Source organism: Panthera leo, chromosome B1 (genome assembly GCF_018350215.1).
Source record: "Panthera leo isolate Ple1 chromosome B1, P.leo_Ple1_pat1.1, whole genome shotgun sequence".
Classification (NCBI taxonomy): Eukaryota; Metazoa; Chordata; class Mammalia; order Carnivora; family Felidae; genus Panthera; species Panthera leo.
The window spans coordinates 131972943-131989158 of NC_056682.1; the positions used below are offsets into that span (position 1 = coordinate 131972943).

Below are 16216 nucleotides of genomic sequence, written 5' to 3' on the forward strand. Positions count from 1 at the left end.
AAGTTTCAGTTATGCAAGATGAATAAGTTTTGTAGATATAATATATAGCTCGGTGATTATAGTTATTAATACTGTATTGTATACTTAAAATTTGCTAACAGAGTAGCTCTTAAATGTTCTCACTGTAAACACACACAAAAAATGGTAACTATGTGAGGTAGTGAACACTTTAATTAGCTTGATAGTGGTAATTATTTCACAGTATATATGTATATCAAAACATCACATTATATATATATATATATATATATATGCAATTTTTATTTGTAAAAATTATGCCTCAATAAAGAAAAAAATTAACAATTAAGGATTAAAAAGAAATCCACGATTCCTTTACAGTGACATAGATGCATTTGAAAGAATAGTCTGAAGCATCCTATTTATTGTACTAGATTTATAACTCCAGAAAATAAGTAAACAGGCATCAAAACATAATTTCAGCATAGTTCTCTCTTTAAGAATATGACGGGGTGCCTGGGTAGCTCAGTCGGTTAAGCGGCCGACTTCGGCCCAGGTCATGATCTCGCCGTCCATGAGTTCAAGCCCCGCGCCGGGCTCTGTGCTGACAGCTCGGAACCTGGAGCCTGTTTCAGATTCTGTGTCTCCCTTTCTCTGACCCTCCCCTGTTCATACTCTGTCTCTTCCTGTCTCAAAAATAAATAAAACATTAAAAAAAATTTAAAAAAAAAAAAGAATATGTGGGCGAACAAGGAAACTGGAACTCAGGATTCATCAACACCAACATAAGTCTGTTCTTTTGATTGTAAAGTATGACTAATAACATAGGACATTATCTTCTTGTCAGAGGGTTTTTGAAGAGCCAAATGCATAGACATAGAAATAGGGAGTTCTCCTGCTATTCAAGTGTCATCTCCCTGAGGAGTTGCTGAATGCAAAACTTCCATTTACTTAAGGTTTTAATATTCAGCTCTATGGGAATACAGAGACACATCTTGTTTTTGTAAATAATTTTGAGGCTAAACTCCTCAAAATGTCAGAAAATTGCCATTTCATTATTTTTTTATATTTATTTTGAGGGGCGGGGAGGGGCAGAGCAAGCGAGAGAGAAAGAGAAAGAGAGAGAGAGAGAGAGAGGGAGAGAGAGAATCTCAAGCAGGCTCCACACTGAGCCTGCAGGGGCTTGACACAGGGCTCAATCTCACAACTGTGAGATCAGGACCTGAACTGAAATCTAGAGTCAGCTGCTTAACCAACTGAGCCACCCAGGCACCCCAGAAAATTGCCATTTTAAACAGTCTTCTAATTTTTATATGCAATTTCTAGAAAAATCAAATAACAGAGCTAAACAATTTGCCACAGAACTACACAATTTCCCATTAGATCACTTAAGAAACTTGCTCTCTTGTTTTTGCCTTACATATAAACTCATCTCTATATGATATTTATGTAACCCCCATGATTTTTAATTACACAGAGAAAAATAGTAATTTATAGCAGAGACAGCTTGCAGGCACCACTTTAGTAAAATGTGTAGAATGAGCATCACAAGTGATGCTTCTTAGTATGAAGAACTGAAAAGGACATAATATCACTCTTTGGTATTCCTGGCAAAAATGTATAACCTGAATCTAATCATGAGGAAATATCACACAATTCAAGTCAAGGAATGGGCTTGCTGAGAAGTAACTGGCCTGTATGCTTCAATATGTCAAGATCATGGAAGACAAAAAAACAAAAACTATCTCATACTAAAAGAGACAAATAAGATATGGGAAACAAATATAATGGTTGATGGTGGATTGGATCCTGGACCAGAAATGTTTTTTTTTCTTTTGCTATAAAAAGTACATTAATGGGACAACTGGTAAAGTTTTAATCTGTAGATTTTATAATAACATTGTATAAATATTAATTTCCTGATTTAGATCATTGTATCATGGTTAGGTAAGAAAATGTTTTCTGGTAAGTTTTGGAGTGGTTAAACCTCATTTCTGCAAGTTACTCTCAAATAGCTTTCTAAAAACTAGCTATAGAGTTGTTAACTTAGGGAATCTCAATGAGACTATATAAGAATTATTTGTTTTACTTTTGTAACTTTTATGTACATTAAAAAAAATGTTTATTTATTTTTGAGAGGGGGAGACAGAGTGTGAGCAGGGGGTGGGCAGAGAGAGGAGACACAGAATCCAAAGCAGGCTCCAGGCTCTGAGCTGTCAGCACAGAACCTGACATGGGGCTCAAACTCATGAACCGTGAGATCACGACCTAAGCCAAAGTCAGATGCTTAAACAACTGAGCTACCCAGGTGCCCCACTTTTATGTAAATTTTAAAAATACATAAACTCAAACAAAAAAATAATTTAGAAGACGGATCTAATACAATACTCCTTCTAGTACTTCTGCCCTAACTTATGTTGCTCAAAATTATAGCCAGTCTGGAAAAATAGTTTATGTGTTTAAAATTTCTCTACATTGAAAAAGAAATTTGTTGTGCTATTCTTTTCACTGGTAGCTATGTTCCTGGCATGTTTTATAATTGCATAATAATTTTTTTCTGCTGACAAGAGGAACAATGAAACATCTGGTACTGACATACTACATTCATTTTATAGGCATTTTTAAAAACCTACTATGGGCCAGTCATTGTGCTAGATGCAGATATAAAGAAATAAAGCATACATGGTATGTGACCCAAAGAATCTTACATATAAATGAATAATGGCGATGAAGCAGTACAGGCATTATGTGTGTCCGTGTGTAGTGTATCATTGTACATGATGGATGGGTTGGCTAATACCTAGGGTACAGGGAAAAGGAAGAAATTAGAAAAATCTTCATAAAAGAAGCAGTGTTAAAACTGGGTCTTAAAGACAAGTAAGTGCTTTAGGTGGACAAAAGGAGAAAAAGATATTCAGGGCAGGTGTAATGGCATGAGCAAAGGACATGGAGCTGTAGAACAGCCTAGGCTATTAGTGGAACAGAAAATGATTCAGAATGGCTGAATCCAAGATGGGAAGTGGCCACAGTGAGAAAAGCTGCTAGAGAGGCAGAGGTTAGTTTTTTGAGGGACTCATAAGCCACTGTGCTAAGAACCTTCGCACAATCCCATGGAAATAGGTTGGGAGTTCTTGGCCATTTGTCTTCACTTGTGAATAACTTGTTAAACTATCACATACAAAGCAAGGTACATTGAAGTAGGTCACTCCATTCCCATAAGAAGGTTGTGTTCATTATAACAAGGGAATGAAACAGAGACTGGAATGTTCTGCCATTTTTGTATCTTACATTATGCCATGAGAAATATTTGCATTCTTTCTACCTTGTAATATCACTGTATGAAATTGGAGGAGACTTGACATTCAATGTGCCAAATGAGAACATTCAAATTGTAATTGAATGTTATCACTGTCAACTATCTTGCAGTCACTCCAGGAAGAGAAACAGTGGCTCAATTAGGACCACAATGCTTTATCTTGGGTGCACCTCTTTTTTCTGTGCCTCTCATAGATTAGGGTTACGTGGGGTCAAAAATCTCTGCTCACATCTTTGAAAGTGTTCAGCAACAAAGGAGAGAAACCCTGCAAACAGAAGGTGAAAGAATGTGTGGAGGAAATAGATATCGGTTACTTAAGATTATCTTGAGTAAAAATAAAAGATCTTTGATGAAAAGATACTTTGGATTTATATGTGTCTCAGGATTCTGATCTTTTATTTATTCTGGTATAATAAACATATAAAGAGAATGAAAGACAAGTTGCAGACTAGGAAAAATATTTCAAAAGACATACCTGACAAAGGACAAATGTTCAAAGAACTCCTAAAGCTCAATGGTAAGAAAATGAACAATCCAATTTATTCTTTAAGTAGGCTCCACACTGGGCCCAATGCGGAGCTTGAACTCACAACCCTGAGATCAAGTCCCGAGCTGAGATCAAGAGTCTGCATTAACTGAATATGAATGAATAATCCAATTTAAAAAATGTACAAAAGATCTGAATAGACACCTCACCAAAGATAATATACAGGTAGAAAATAAACATAGGAAAAGATGTTCAACTCCATACATCCCCAGGGACTTGCAAGTTAAAATAAGGAGACAGCCACTGCATACCTACTAGAATGGTGAAAATCCAAAAGGCAGACAATACCAAATGCTGGCAACGATGCAGAACAACAGAAACTCTTAGGCATTGCTGTTGGAAATGCAAAATGGTACAGCCACTTTGGAAGACAGTTTGGCAGTTTCTTACAAAACTAAATACACTCTTACCATATGATCTGAAATCACAGTCCTCGGTGTTTACCCAAATGCGTTAAAAATGTATGTCCACATAAAAACCTGCATATGAATGTTTATAGCAGCTTTTCCCATAGTTGCCAAAATTTAGAAGCAACCAAGATGTCATTTAATTGGTAATGGATTAATAAATGATGGTATATCCAGAAAACAAAATATTATTCAATAGTTAAAAGAAATTAACTATCAAATCATGAAAAGACACAGAGAAACCTTAAATGTATATTGCTAAGTTAAAGAAGCCAATCTGAAAAGCCTACCTACTGTATGATTCCAACTATATAACATTCAGGAAAAGGCAAAACTATAGCAGCAGTAAAAATTTCTGTGGTTTCCAGGGGTTAGGGGAGAAGAAGGGATGAGCAAGTAAAGCACAGGGGATTTCTAGGGCAGTGAAATTATTCTGTATGATACTATAATGGTGGATACATGTCATTACACATTTGTCCCATCCCATGGAACACCAACCAGATGGTAGGTTGTGGGACTTCTCAGCCTCCATAACCATATGAGCTGATTCCTCATAATAAATACATCTATTACCCTTGTAATCACAGAAAGAAAAATACAAGCAGGAATAAATAGTAGTTCAACTACTGGATGATGCCATCTAGTGGAAAATGGATTTTAACTTTCCCTGGATCAGACTCCAAATTTCAATGCCCCTCAAATTTGGTATTTATGGGAATTTATTTAAATATATATTCTAGACTCTAATCTGCCCGAAGATTATTAACTCACTTAATATATATGATAGCCAAAGAGCTGTGTGTCAGTATTATCCATATTGGAAAAGATAAAAATTCTATGTCAGTTAAAATTAAGGTGCCCAGTGGTACATCGTGCTTTCCCTTTTTCACCAGATTTTCACCAACTTCACCACAACAAGTCATTTTGCAGCTGCTGGCATTTTTAAATGTACAGTGTGCACCAGCCTCTGTGCTAACTGCTTCACTTGTATTATTTTATTTAATCCTCCCAACAACTCTAGTAAGGTGGGTACTATTATTATACTACCTTAGAGATGAGAAGATTAGGGCAGAGTTTAAGTAACCTCTCCAAGATCACACAGCTCTACACTAGCTGAACCCAGGACCCATCACATAATTACACATGTGCACAGTGCTCTGTGATGGGAAAGATGATAGTCATGCCAACAGTAAAAAAGGACTAATGACTTTACAATTCTATATTGCCATCTACATTGAGCTTAGTATATATACTTCATGCAGAAATGAGTTATACTCCTTAATTACTAAGGGCTATTTAAGGACATTGTATAAATTAATATTTACATGGTTTGGACTAATACATTACACACTCAGATGTTCCTAAATACTGATCGTTGATTTTTGGTGTTACAAATTTGAAGTAAATGAAAGTAAACTGACCTGCTTTGAACCTTCTATGTGGAGGCAAACTGAAACTAATTTATTTATAACTGGTTAGAAAACCCAGGTGATAGCAATCAGTCAGCCAGTCAGGCCAAACTGAGGGTAATAAAACTGGTCTCAAATAAAGTTGCCTGCCTCTGCCCCACAAGGGCTAAGACCCCAAGGCTGCCCAGCCTGCTTGGGTCCAATCAGTGCTGGCAGAAGTCAAGGCTTGCTTCCTCACAGCTTGATGAAATATAGTTAAAATATATCTTTCTTATAGTCCACTCCTTCTGTAGGACTCAGAGTATCAACTAACTACAACTGAAATATTAATTCCTGCTACTGCCTTAGTAGGAAATACTGTGAAAGCAAACATAGGAACTTTACAATGGTCCCTCTTGAGGCTACCTCCCTGAAAACTGCTTGATGCTGAAGTCTTCTGAGCATTAGCGAACAAACAGCATCAAATAATGTAGTGTATTTTTTAAAATAAAGTAAATAAACAGTATAAAAATTTCTCAATTCATTTTCACATTGCTGAGTGGAAGGGAAATTTGCAAATATAATCTTGTATTTGTATCGGTGTACACCCCTCCCTCTCCTACCTCCCAAGACCTCAAAGTGTAAAATGATAAAATCCAATGATACAAAAAAGGTTCAAGTCAATATGCAGCAAAACAAAAGGAAAAACTTTTTGACTAACAAAAGAATCTTCTAGCATACAGAACTGGAAAGAACAGAGGAAATAAAATTAACAGATAACATTAATTAAGCATTAAGTTATCTCACTTTTCTAAATGTTCTTTGCATGCATTATCCCATTTTGGTCCCCAGGAGGAGATTTCATGAGGTAGGTGCCATTATCTTAAGATAAAGAAACTGAGTAGTTAAGTCATTTGCTGGAGTCACACAGCTAGTAAACTATGGACCAGAAACCAAGCTCCCAGGGCCCAGAGTCCAAATCTACTACACTGTAAGAAGATCAAACCTGTTATCACTTCCTTAGGGCAAACTTGGGGTTGAAAAATCCATTGAATGGATATCCCATTCAACCAACGGACATCCGCCTGATGACACTGTTTAGACTCCTTGCTGACTCCAAGCTCATTTATAGAAGTTAACTGGTTGTGCCTCATTATGCAGTTGAACAGTGAGTCCCACAGGGTAAGAATCTTGGATTAAGAGGTCTATGGGATTCTTTTCGGGTTCTAAACTTTTAATTTAATAAAACAAGAAAAAATAAAAGACAAACAAGGTCACACGGGGTATGGTAAAGATTTACATAAAACAAACCAATGCTTTAACATACCCAATGTGACTGTGTTTGAAACCTCCTTTTGTAGATTACCACGTAAGGCCAAGTTTAACACTGTGCGACTTTTGAGGTCAGGCCACTGGCTGCCTGGAACCCCTTGTTTGAAAACTTAACTCACCCAATTTAAGTATTGGTTTTGTTTGTAATTTGTAAATGCGGTGGAACAGTGACTAGAGTCCTCCGGCTACCAGCTGCCGGCCGCGCTCAGAACTACCCAACGGTGCGGCGGAAAAAGCGGTCGGAGCGGGAGCGCCCTCGGAACCAAAGCGCTGGCCCCTTTCGGCCCCGGGACTGCATTTCCACAGCACCAGGGGCGGAGTCTGGCAGGTGAGGGGCTCGCCGCGGAGATCGCTGACGCGGCCCGGGCTGCGGTGTGGTCGCTGGTTGCCAGACCATGCTGAGCGGAGCGCGCGCCTGGCTCCTCGCCTTATCGCTGCGGGGTACATGCACGCTGCCGTCCGCGGTCGCCCGTAGGTGCCTTCACGCGTCGGGGTCGTGGCGGTCCGCAGACAAGAGCGAGAAGACGGGGAATGCGCCCCGCGTCTTCGACCCGGCCCTGCTCGAGTTCCTGGTGTGCCCACTCTCCAAGAAGCCGCTCAGGTGAGATTCGGTGGCTGCGAGTTTCCTTTCGCGCCCTCCGGTGGCGGGGACCGGGTGGGATGGCCGTGCGGCCGTTCACAGCCACTGGGGCGCCCTTCAGGTCAGTCCGAGTATTTCCTGCTGCCATTTTCTGGATCCCGGCCGGCTCAGCTATCACGCACCTCCCACCGAGGCGGGAAGGGCGGGGGCAGGCTGGAGGGGAGTCGAGTCCTAGGCCGCCCAAATCAAACCGCAGATCCACAGTGATGGATCGCAGCGTTTACTGGTTTCGCAGTCGCATCGCCAGGGCACCTTTTTTTTAAATGCAGATTCCCGGGCACCACCCCTGGCCTACCCAGCTGGGCGGTCTGGGGGCTGGACCAGCAAGGTGTTTTCTTAAAAGGACCCTAACGGATTCTAATGTATCGCCAGGTTTTTGAGCTGTTGGGAGTCATGACCGGTCCAAGGCATTCAGATTTTTAAAACAAGATGATGAAAAACACTGTAGTAACCTCCAGATTCTTGTGAAAATGTTCAGCTGATGCGTGACGATTGTAAACGTTTAAGCTGTGTATGCTGCCTCTTTGGGTCTTAGTTCTGGACAAGCTGGGTTTTGGAAAGGCTTTAACCTTTAAGGAAAACAGCTCTACAGTTCCAGGCTACTAAAACTGAACATTGACAACACTAGTATTGCAAACTGAATATACTAAACACCAAGATGTTATCAGTGGTTATCTTTGGGTGGTAGATTGCTAGCCATTTTTTAATTTTCATTCTTCTTGCATTTTTATTTCTAGATTTTTTCCATAATGAATGTACTCATTCATTTTCTTATACCTTGAAATAATCATTCAAACTACCTTTTCGTTGTGTAACTGGCACACTGCAGACGCATTGCTTTCCAGACTTTCCTCTTTCTGTGCTTTCATGTTCCTCAAACTTTTATTTTGTATATCTTGATTTTTCAGTGGTTTCCTTCTAATGGATCAGTAGGGTTGCTCTGTTAAGCATGCATGCATTCTAAAACGGGGAAATTGAATTTTTCTGTAGTGACTGTTTAATAGTAAATTAACTGGGATGGTTTTGGGGTTGACCAGAGTAAGGAAGGAATGTTTGGATGAAAAGGGGAGATCTTTTTGACTGGATTTAAAGAATGCATATTCAGGTATAGCTTGAGAATAAAGGGAAAAATAAAATATGAGAGAAACTGACTAAAATGAAAATAGAGATTCATTTTCTAAGAGAAATGTTTCAATTGGCTAATACTGCTTTTAGAATTAAAAGCAGTTTAATTCTGATTTTTTTTGGAATTAAATCTGTCAAGAATTGGATAAATGGTGTTTGTTGAAAAGCAAGCTCTTCCAAGCATTTTATTTTCCACAATTCATTCTGTTTTCCTTTTGCCCCCCTCAGATTTGAAGCATCGACAAATGAATTGATCAATGAAGAATTGGGAATAGCCTATCCAATTATTGATGGGATTCCTAATATGATACCACAGGCAGCTAGGATGACACATCAAAATAAGAAGCAAGAAGAAATGGAGCAGCACTAGATGATAATTAAAAACAACACACACAACTAAATTTTCTTAATACCACTTACCTTTTAAAAAGTCAGACTGGCAGGTAATAAGTGGGGGAGAATAATGTTTCTGTCTCTTCCTACGTTGACTGTCCTTATTCCACTGGTCTCTTTAGCAGGACTGTTCTACTCAGCCTCTGTGGAAGAAAACTTCCCACAGGACTGCACTAGCACAGCAAGCCTGTGCTTTTACAGTCTGCTCCTGCCCATTACCATACCAGTTTATGTGTTCTTCCACCTTTGGACTTGGATGGGTATTAAACTCTTCAGGCATAATTAATACAACCAGAGCTAAGGTAGTAGATATATTAATGATAGGTCTTGAGTGTGTATTTCTAAAACTTAACTACATGGAAATACTGGAAACCCACTTAATTTGTAGGAAAGGTGCTTTGACTTGCTTCTCTCAGGTTTAGGACTATGGGAGGCTTCAGCTGCAGAAGTTTCTTTTATTGTACTTTTGTTCTGCCCTTGTTTTTTTGAAAATTTTTATTTATAACTATTGTATCAGAAGAAACATTTCAACAGTTTCTTGTTGGAAATTAACAGTCCCAACCATCACCTGATGACTTTATTTCTTACCCCATTCATCTAAAAGTTAATTAAAATTTTATGTTTATTTTAGATTTAAAGTATTTGGTAGAGTCACGTGTTAAAGATGACTGAAATAATTCCAAAGCAGCTATGCTGAAGTTGTTGTAGAGAAACACATTTGAGCTCATGTGACAGAAAACTACAATAAAATGGAAATTTCATGTACTTGCAAACATTCTGAGTTTGTAAAGTTACCTTTGTTTCTTTGGCATCAAATGCTTACATTAGGAATGATAAAATAAGATACACTTTTCCATTTAAAAAAGTGCAGTTTTTTGATCATAAGAGTGTGGCTCTAAGAGAGGAAAAATATAAAAATATTCTAAACTTTAAAATATAGGCAGGGTTTAGGTAGGCACTTAATACCCCACATAGAATACTATTCCAGGAAAATATAGATCTTTGGAGATAGAAGTAGGGGTGGAAGACTTAGAAATAGATTTTGTGTCCTGTTGGGCTGAGGGCTATGTTTTGAACCACTTTCAGTTTATTTTCCTGCCTTAGGAGATCAGTTTAGCACTGCATTAGTTCAGTGTATTCTGTAGTACAAATCATGTTTTTAAAATCACCCTATGGTACTCAACAACAAAAGAGCAGGACCTGCATAGACATTTTTCCCAAGAAGACTTACAGGTGGACAACAGACACACGAAAAGATGCTCAACATCACTAATAGTCGAAGAAATGAAAATTCAAACCACAACGGGATACCACCTTACAGCTGTCAGAATGGCTAAAATAAAAATACAAGAAATAACAAGTGTTGGCAAAGATGTGTAGAAAAAGGAACACTTGTGCACTGTTGGTGGGAGTATAGATTGGTGCAGTCACTATGAAAAACAGTATAGAGGTTCCTCAAAAAGTTGTATGGTCCAGTAATTCCAGTACTGGGTATTTACCCAAAGAAAAACACTAATTTGAAAGAATATATGCACCCCAATTTATTGCAGCATTATTTACAATACCAAGATCTGGAAGCAATGTAAGTTCAATGGATGAGATGTGGCATATATATGGGGCCAGAGGGAAGAGAGGCTTAGAAGACAAGTTGACCAAAGTAAAGCAATTTTGGTTTTAGGCTGACCCTTAACCTAAAAGCAGGACATAAAAAGTCACAAGATCCAACCGAAGACCACAAAACACCACTCCTGACGGTAATCAAAGCTACAAAGATGGTCTTCCTTAAAATTGCTTCCTTGTGGGAACAACTCTAAGACAGTGGAAAAATGAACTGCTCAATGTGAATAAGAAACCCAGTTAAAGAGTAATCCCTTCCCTATAAATGGTTAGCTAATGAAACAAAAACTTCTAAAACCCTTAGAGGCAAAAGAGGATCCTCTTCCTCTCCTGGGAGGAGACTGCTACTTTGTCTATGAAGTAGCTCCTTTCTTGTATACTTAATCTTTGTCCCTTGTCTAAATGGCTTGCTCTTGAAATCTTTCTCACACAAAGCCAAGAACCCTCTTAGTGTGGGGCCTGAGGTCCTCTTTCTTGGGTCCTCAGCCTGACTGGCATCACAAATACAATGGAATATTATTCATGTAAAAAAGAATGAGTTCTTGTCAGTTGTAACAGCATAGATGGACCTTGAGGGTATTCTGCTAAGTGAAATATGTCAAAGGCAAATACCATATGATGTCATTTACATGTGGAATCCAAAAAGCAAAAAGCAGAAATAGACATACAGAGAACAACCTGATGGTTGCCAAAGGGGAGTGGTGGGGGGAATGGGCAAAATAGATGGAGAGTGGGAGGTACAGGCCTCCATTTATGGAACAGGTCATGAGAATAAAAGGTACAGCATAGGGAATATAGTCAACAATGGTATTGTCATAGTGTAGCGACTGATGGTAGCTATATTTGTTGTGACCTTAGCATAATGTAGAGAGCTGTCCAGTCTCTAAGTATACACCTGAAACCAATGTAACACTGTGTGCCAACAATACTTTTAAAAAATTAAAATTAGGGGCGCCTGGGTGGCTCAGTCGGTTAAGCATCCAGCTTCGGCTCGGGTCGTGATCTCACGGTTTGTGGGTTTGAGCCCCGCATCGGGCTCTATGCTGACAGCTCGGAGCCTGGAGCCTGCTTCGGATTCTGTGTTTCCCTCTCTCTCTGCCCCTCCCCTGCTCATGCTCTGTCTCTCAAAAATAAATATTTAAAAAAAAATTTTTTTTTAAATCTTAAAAAAATAAAATTAAATCACCATACAGCAATATACAAATAACCTGGAAGATTATAGGAGTTCCCATTATTTCTGATCAAGAGTTCTTGTTCTTTTTAATTAGCCCTAAATCTCACTGTTGTCAATGTAAACGGAACAATTTTACTGATAAAGCAAGCACTATACTCTGAAAAGTCAACTTCAGCTTTTGCAAGTTAAGCATTTTATAATTTTTGAGGAAACTGATAAGCATACCCTGGGGGAGTTCAGTATTAACTCCATTCTTTTGCTAATAGAATTTCTTTGGCAACCACTTGTATAGTACAAACTATACACTAGGTACAGTTTTAAGTATATATAATCTTTTATAATCTAAGAGGTAAGGTGAGTAATACTGGCACCATGCTACAGATGTGGAAACTGAAGCAGAGAGATTGACGTGATTTGCCCAAGGTAACAGCAATAACTGAACCAAAGTTGAACCCTCTGCCACTGTGGCTTCAGTCTGCCTTTTTTTCTTTCCTTCCCTCCCTCCCTCCCTCCCTTCTTCTGTCTTCTTAATCACACTACACAGTATCTATTTTAAAATAAAATCCTTTCTATTTGTAAGAAAAATACAATTAGGAATCAAAATGCTTGGATTCAAATTCTTACTCGAGCCTTTGCCTTTCTTGTTTCCTAAACCACCATATATTTTATCTCTATTTTAGCACTTGAACTTGTAATTGCCTGTTTTGTGTCTCCTGTCTAGACAGTAACTGTTCAACATTTTTAATTTAATGCTTAGCACAGAATATGCATGCACTTCCTGAAAGACTGAAAACATGGTTCTGACAAGCTTTATCATTTTAGGCAAGTTACTTGTCTCTGAACTTCATCTATAGGGCTAGAAATCCTTCCCCTGCTTTCATAAAATTTGCTGGGAAAAAACCAAACTTTACACATGAAAGCCCTTTGTGAAACAACCCTAACTGATGAACAACACAACGGGCAAAGTCTCCGGAAATTGTCCCAAGGGCATTCAGCCTAATGAGGAAACATACAAGAAAATCTCATTAACTGCTGCCAGCACATTGAAGTTTGTGGCATTTGAACCACCACCCACATCTTCCTCCTCTCAGCTCAGAGTGATGGCCACTCCAGGAGGGCTCCACCAAGATAGGAACCTCTCTTCCCCCAAAACTCCTGGTTGAGTGTTAAGGCATCTTCCCAGGAGGTGAAGGCCATCAGCTGAGTAAAGGTAATTATGTAACTATAAAAGACAGTGTAATGCAGATTTCCTCTTTCTGCTTAACTGATTTGCAGAGCAATTATAGAAAACAATATGTATAAATTGTATTTTGGGGTCTATCATATTTGCTATTAGCACAAAGGAAGTAGCTGCGAGCAAAGCTGAACTGGGGTACAGAAATGACACCAGATGGTAACTTGAATTCACAGGAACTAATGAAAAGAACCAGAGAAAATAAAAAAGGTTGATATACTTAATTCTACAAATATATCCTTGTTCTTTCTTCTCTGTTCCTTTTAAGAGGCATTAAATTATGTAAAGTAATAATTATAACCAAGTATTGTTGTTTGTAACATGCAGACCTACTATGCATGACAATAGTCCAAAAAGGGAGAAAAAAGGAAGAGCAACCTACCTGTAATGTTTTTGTATTTCACTAGCACTCTTACCAACAGATCTGCATACTGACAGACAAATGACATTGAGATGTCAATTACATCTCAATAAAAAAAATACCATAGGAAACAAAAACAAAAACATCTGCTGCAGATTTTAAGTATTTCTCAGGCCTTCAAACACTGCAGGTGAGAATATAAAATGATGCAGCTTCTCTGGAAAACAGTTGACAGTCCCTCAGAAAATTAAACACAGAGTTACCACACAACCCAGCAGTTCCACTCCTAGGTGTCTGTCTACTCAAAGGAAAGGAAAACATGGCCACACAAACTTTAGCACAAATGTTCATAGCATCATTCATAATAGCCAAAAAGTGGAAAACAACACAAATGTCCATCGATTGATGAATGGATAAATAAAATACGATACAATCAAGTATTAATTTGGCAATAAATAGGAATGAAGTACAAATACATGCTACATACAACATGAACTGTGAAAACATGCTAAGTGAAAGAAGCCAGTTATTAATAAACCGTATACTGTTTGATTTCATTTATATGAAATGTCCATAATAGACAAATCTATAGAAACAGAAAGTAGGGGGTGCCTGGGCAGCTCAGTTGGTTAAGCGTCTGACTTCGGCTCAGGTCATGATCTCACGGTTCGTGAGTTCGAGCCCCACGTCAGGCTCTGTGCTGACAGCTCAGAGCCTGGAGCCTGCTTCAGACTCTGTGTCTCCCTCTCTCTCTCTGCTCCTCTTCCACTCATGCTCTGTCTCTCTCTGTCTCTCAAAAACAAACGTTAAAAAAAATTAAAAAAAAAAAAAAAAGAAACAAAATAGATTAGTGGTTGCATATGGCTGGGGACATTGTGTGTGAAGTTATGGCTCTTGGGTATGGAGTTTCTCTTTGGGAAGATGAAAATTCTCCAAAGTTGATTGTGGCAATGGTTGCACAATTCCATGAATATACTATATCCATTCAGTTGTACACACAGCTGAACTAAATGCTATGTTCATTAAATATCAATAAAGCTTTACCAAATTAAAAAAAAAAAAGTAATATGTACATGTCCAGCATAAGGCTAGCAGTTCCAAGTCACTTGCTGGAGGTGAAATGCTGGTAGAGGCATGGCCAAAAGTGGAATGTAGGTCTGAAGCCTTCTAAATTTTGTCCACGGTGTTGTGCTACTTCTAGTGACCCTCTCAGATACCCTTTCTTAGGCAATCTCCAACACTTTTTAGTGTTCCTCTCTAGCAAATCATCCTGGCTTCCTATCTGTTATGGCGACTCTTGTTCACTAGCTTCCCATAACATAGCTCATGCCACGTGGTGTTGACCCCACCACCTCCAACTCTTAAGACCACTACAAGAAATACTCTTATTCTTTCACTAACTGGGACTCTTCCTCACTCCTCAGTAATTCATTGACTTCACAATGACAGGGGATCTCACCTCCTTGGAGCCCCTTAACAAGATTATCTTCCTTGTTGTCATCTGCATCACTGGCAAGGACCATCTTTACCCATCTTGTGAATAAGATCCTTCCCATCAGCTTCCTAAGTGTGAGTTTTCCACTCTGAGAGAACAAAAAAAGATTTGCCTACTCTGCCTCTTCATTTTCTTCCAATCCTGCACAGTGAAGCCTCCCTGAACTTGACTCCAGATCTGTAAGATGAAAAAGAGATCTACTTCCAGACTTGGTGGTTGTTTTAAGGGAGGTAGAAAATATGAAATTACCTAGCACACTTAAACACTGTGGCAAGATTCTCACTACTGTGTGTAGTTGTGGGGAGACAGGCCTGTCTCCTTTTCCGTTTCCCCCCTTAGTAAAATGCTCCATTTGCAGGTAATTGCGATCTGCACATGCCACTAGATGGCATTTTCAGCTAACTCATATGGGGGACCAATGGCAACTAAGCACTGGGAAGGAACCAGAATGAGTATTGCACCTAGAAAGAGGATCGCACTTGTGAAATGCTGAGCTAGGAAGCCATATTCTACATTTATTAGCGTGGCATCTACGAGGTAGCCATAATAGAGTAAGTGAATCCTGAGAAACAAGTGCGAAGAACCCAGAGTTGGAGGAGAGGAGGTGAGGAAGAGCGGGGGATGGGGGTGGGATGAGAAGTTTCCAGGCAGAAGAAAATGCTTGAATAAAAACAGGAGAGACTGGCCTTCTCAGCAAACTGAATAGTTACAAATAACTGGAATGAAGTATACTATGTATGCAGGGCGATGATAGGAGCCAAGGCCAATGGTGGGAGCCAAGGCTGGGGCGGGAGCCAGGCAGGACTTGGGAGCTATATAGTAACAACGTTAATGAAATTTGACTTTACTGTCAGATTTTCAAATCATTTTGATTTGTACAGTTCTATCACACTCTGGCTCTTCTTCCCAGAAAAAGAAAAAAAGCACAATTACAGGGAGTTGGAAGGTTATGGGCCTGTCAGCGGCAAGTGCTCATATTTGCACTAATACAGTAGCCACCAATCCCATGTAGATACCCATCACTTGAAATTTGGGTAGTATGAGAACTGAGTTTTAAATTTTACTTAATTTTAATTAAATAGCCATGTATTGGACAGCACAGCTCAAGTGTTCTTCCCACCACTGCCAATTCGTTTTCTCTCTTCAAAATTCTTTGAAGACTAAACTTTATGGCATACATTTACCTTATTAAATAGCACAGATTGGGGGTGTGGTTTCCCAGCCTCACA

General features: G+C 39.0%; 2 protein-coding genes across 2 annotated transcripts; both read left to right on the top strand.

Annotated features, from left to right (window-relative positions):
* The first annotated feature begins 7263 nt into the window (after window positions 1-7263).
* On the top strand, window positions 7264-9176 carry PYURF (PIGY upstream open reading frame). The gene is made up of 2 exons (XM_042935925.1): window positions 7264-7549; window positions 8942-9176. Exons 1-2 carry the CDS (start codon window positions 7344-7346, stop codon window positions 9081-9083), a joined length of 348 nt encoding a protein of 115 aa, XP_042791859.1. The 5' UTR covers window positions 7264-7343; the 3' UTR covers window positions 9084-9176.
* PIGY (phosphatidylinositol glycan anchor biosynthesis class Y) lies at window positions 9090-9881 on the top strand. Its single transcript, XM_042935926.1, has one exon. It carries the CDS (start codon window positions 9177-9179, stop codon window positions 9390-9392), a length of 216 nt encoding a protein of 71 aa, XP_042791860.1. The 5' UTR covers window positions 9090-9176; the 3' UTR covers window positions 9393-9881.
* The last annotated feature ends 6335 nt before the right edge of the window (window positions 9882-16216 follow it).

Bases quoted from the DNA above. Each gene is read 5' to 3' on its own strand.
- PIGY (XM_042935926.1), top strand. From the start codon at position 9,177: ATGTTTCTGTCTCTTCCTACGTTGACTGTCCTTATTCCACTGGTCTCT.
- PYURF (XM_042935925.1), top strand. From the start codon at position 7,344: ATGCTGAGCGGAGCGCGCGCCTGGCTCCTCGCCTTATCGCTGCGGGGT. The intron at 7,550-8,941 runs GTGAGATTCGGT...TGCCCCCCTCAG, and splicing joins CTCTCCAAGAAGCCGCTCAG to ATTTGAAGCATCGACAAATG.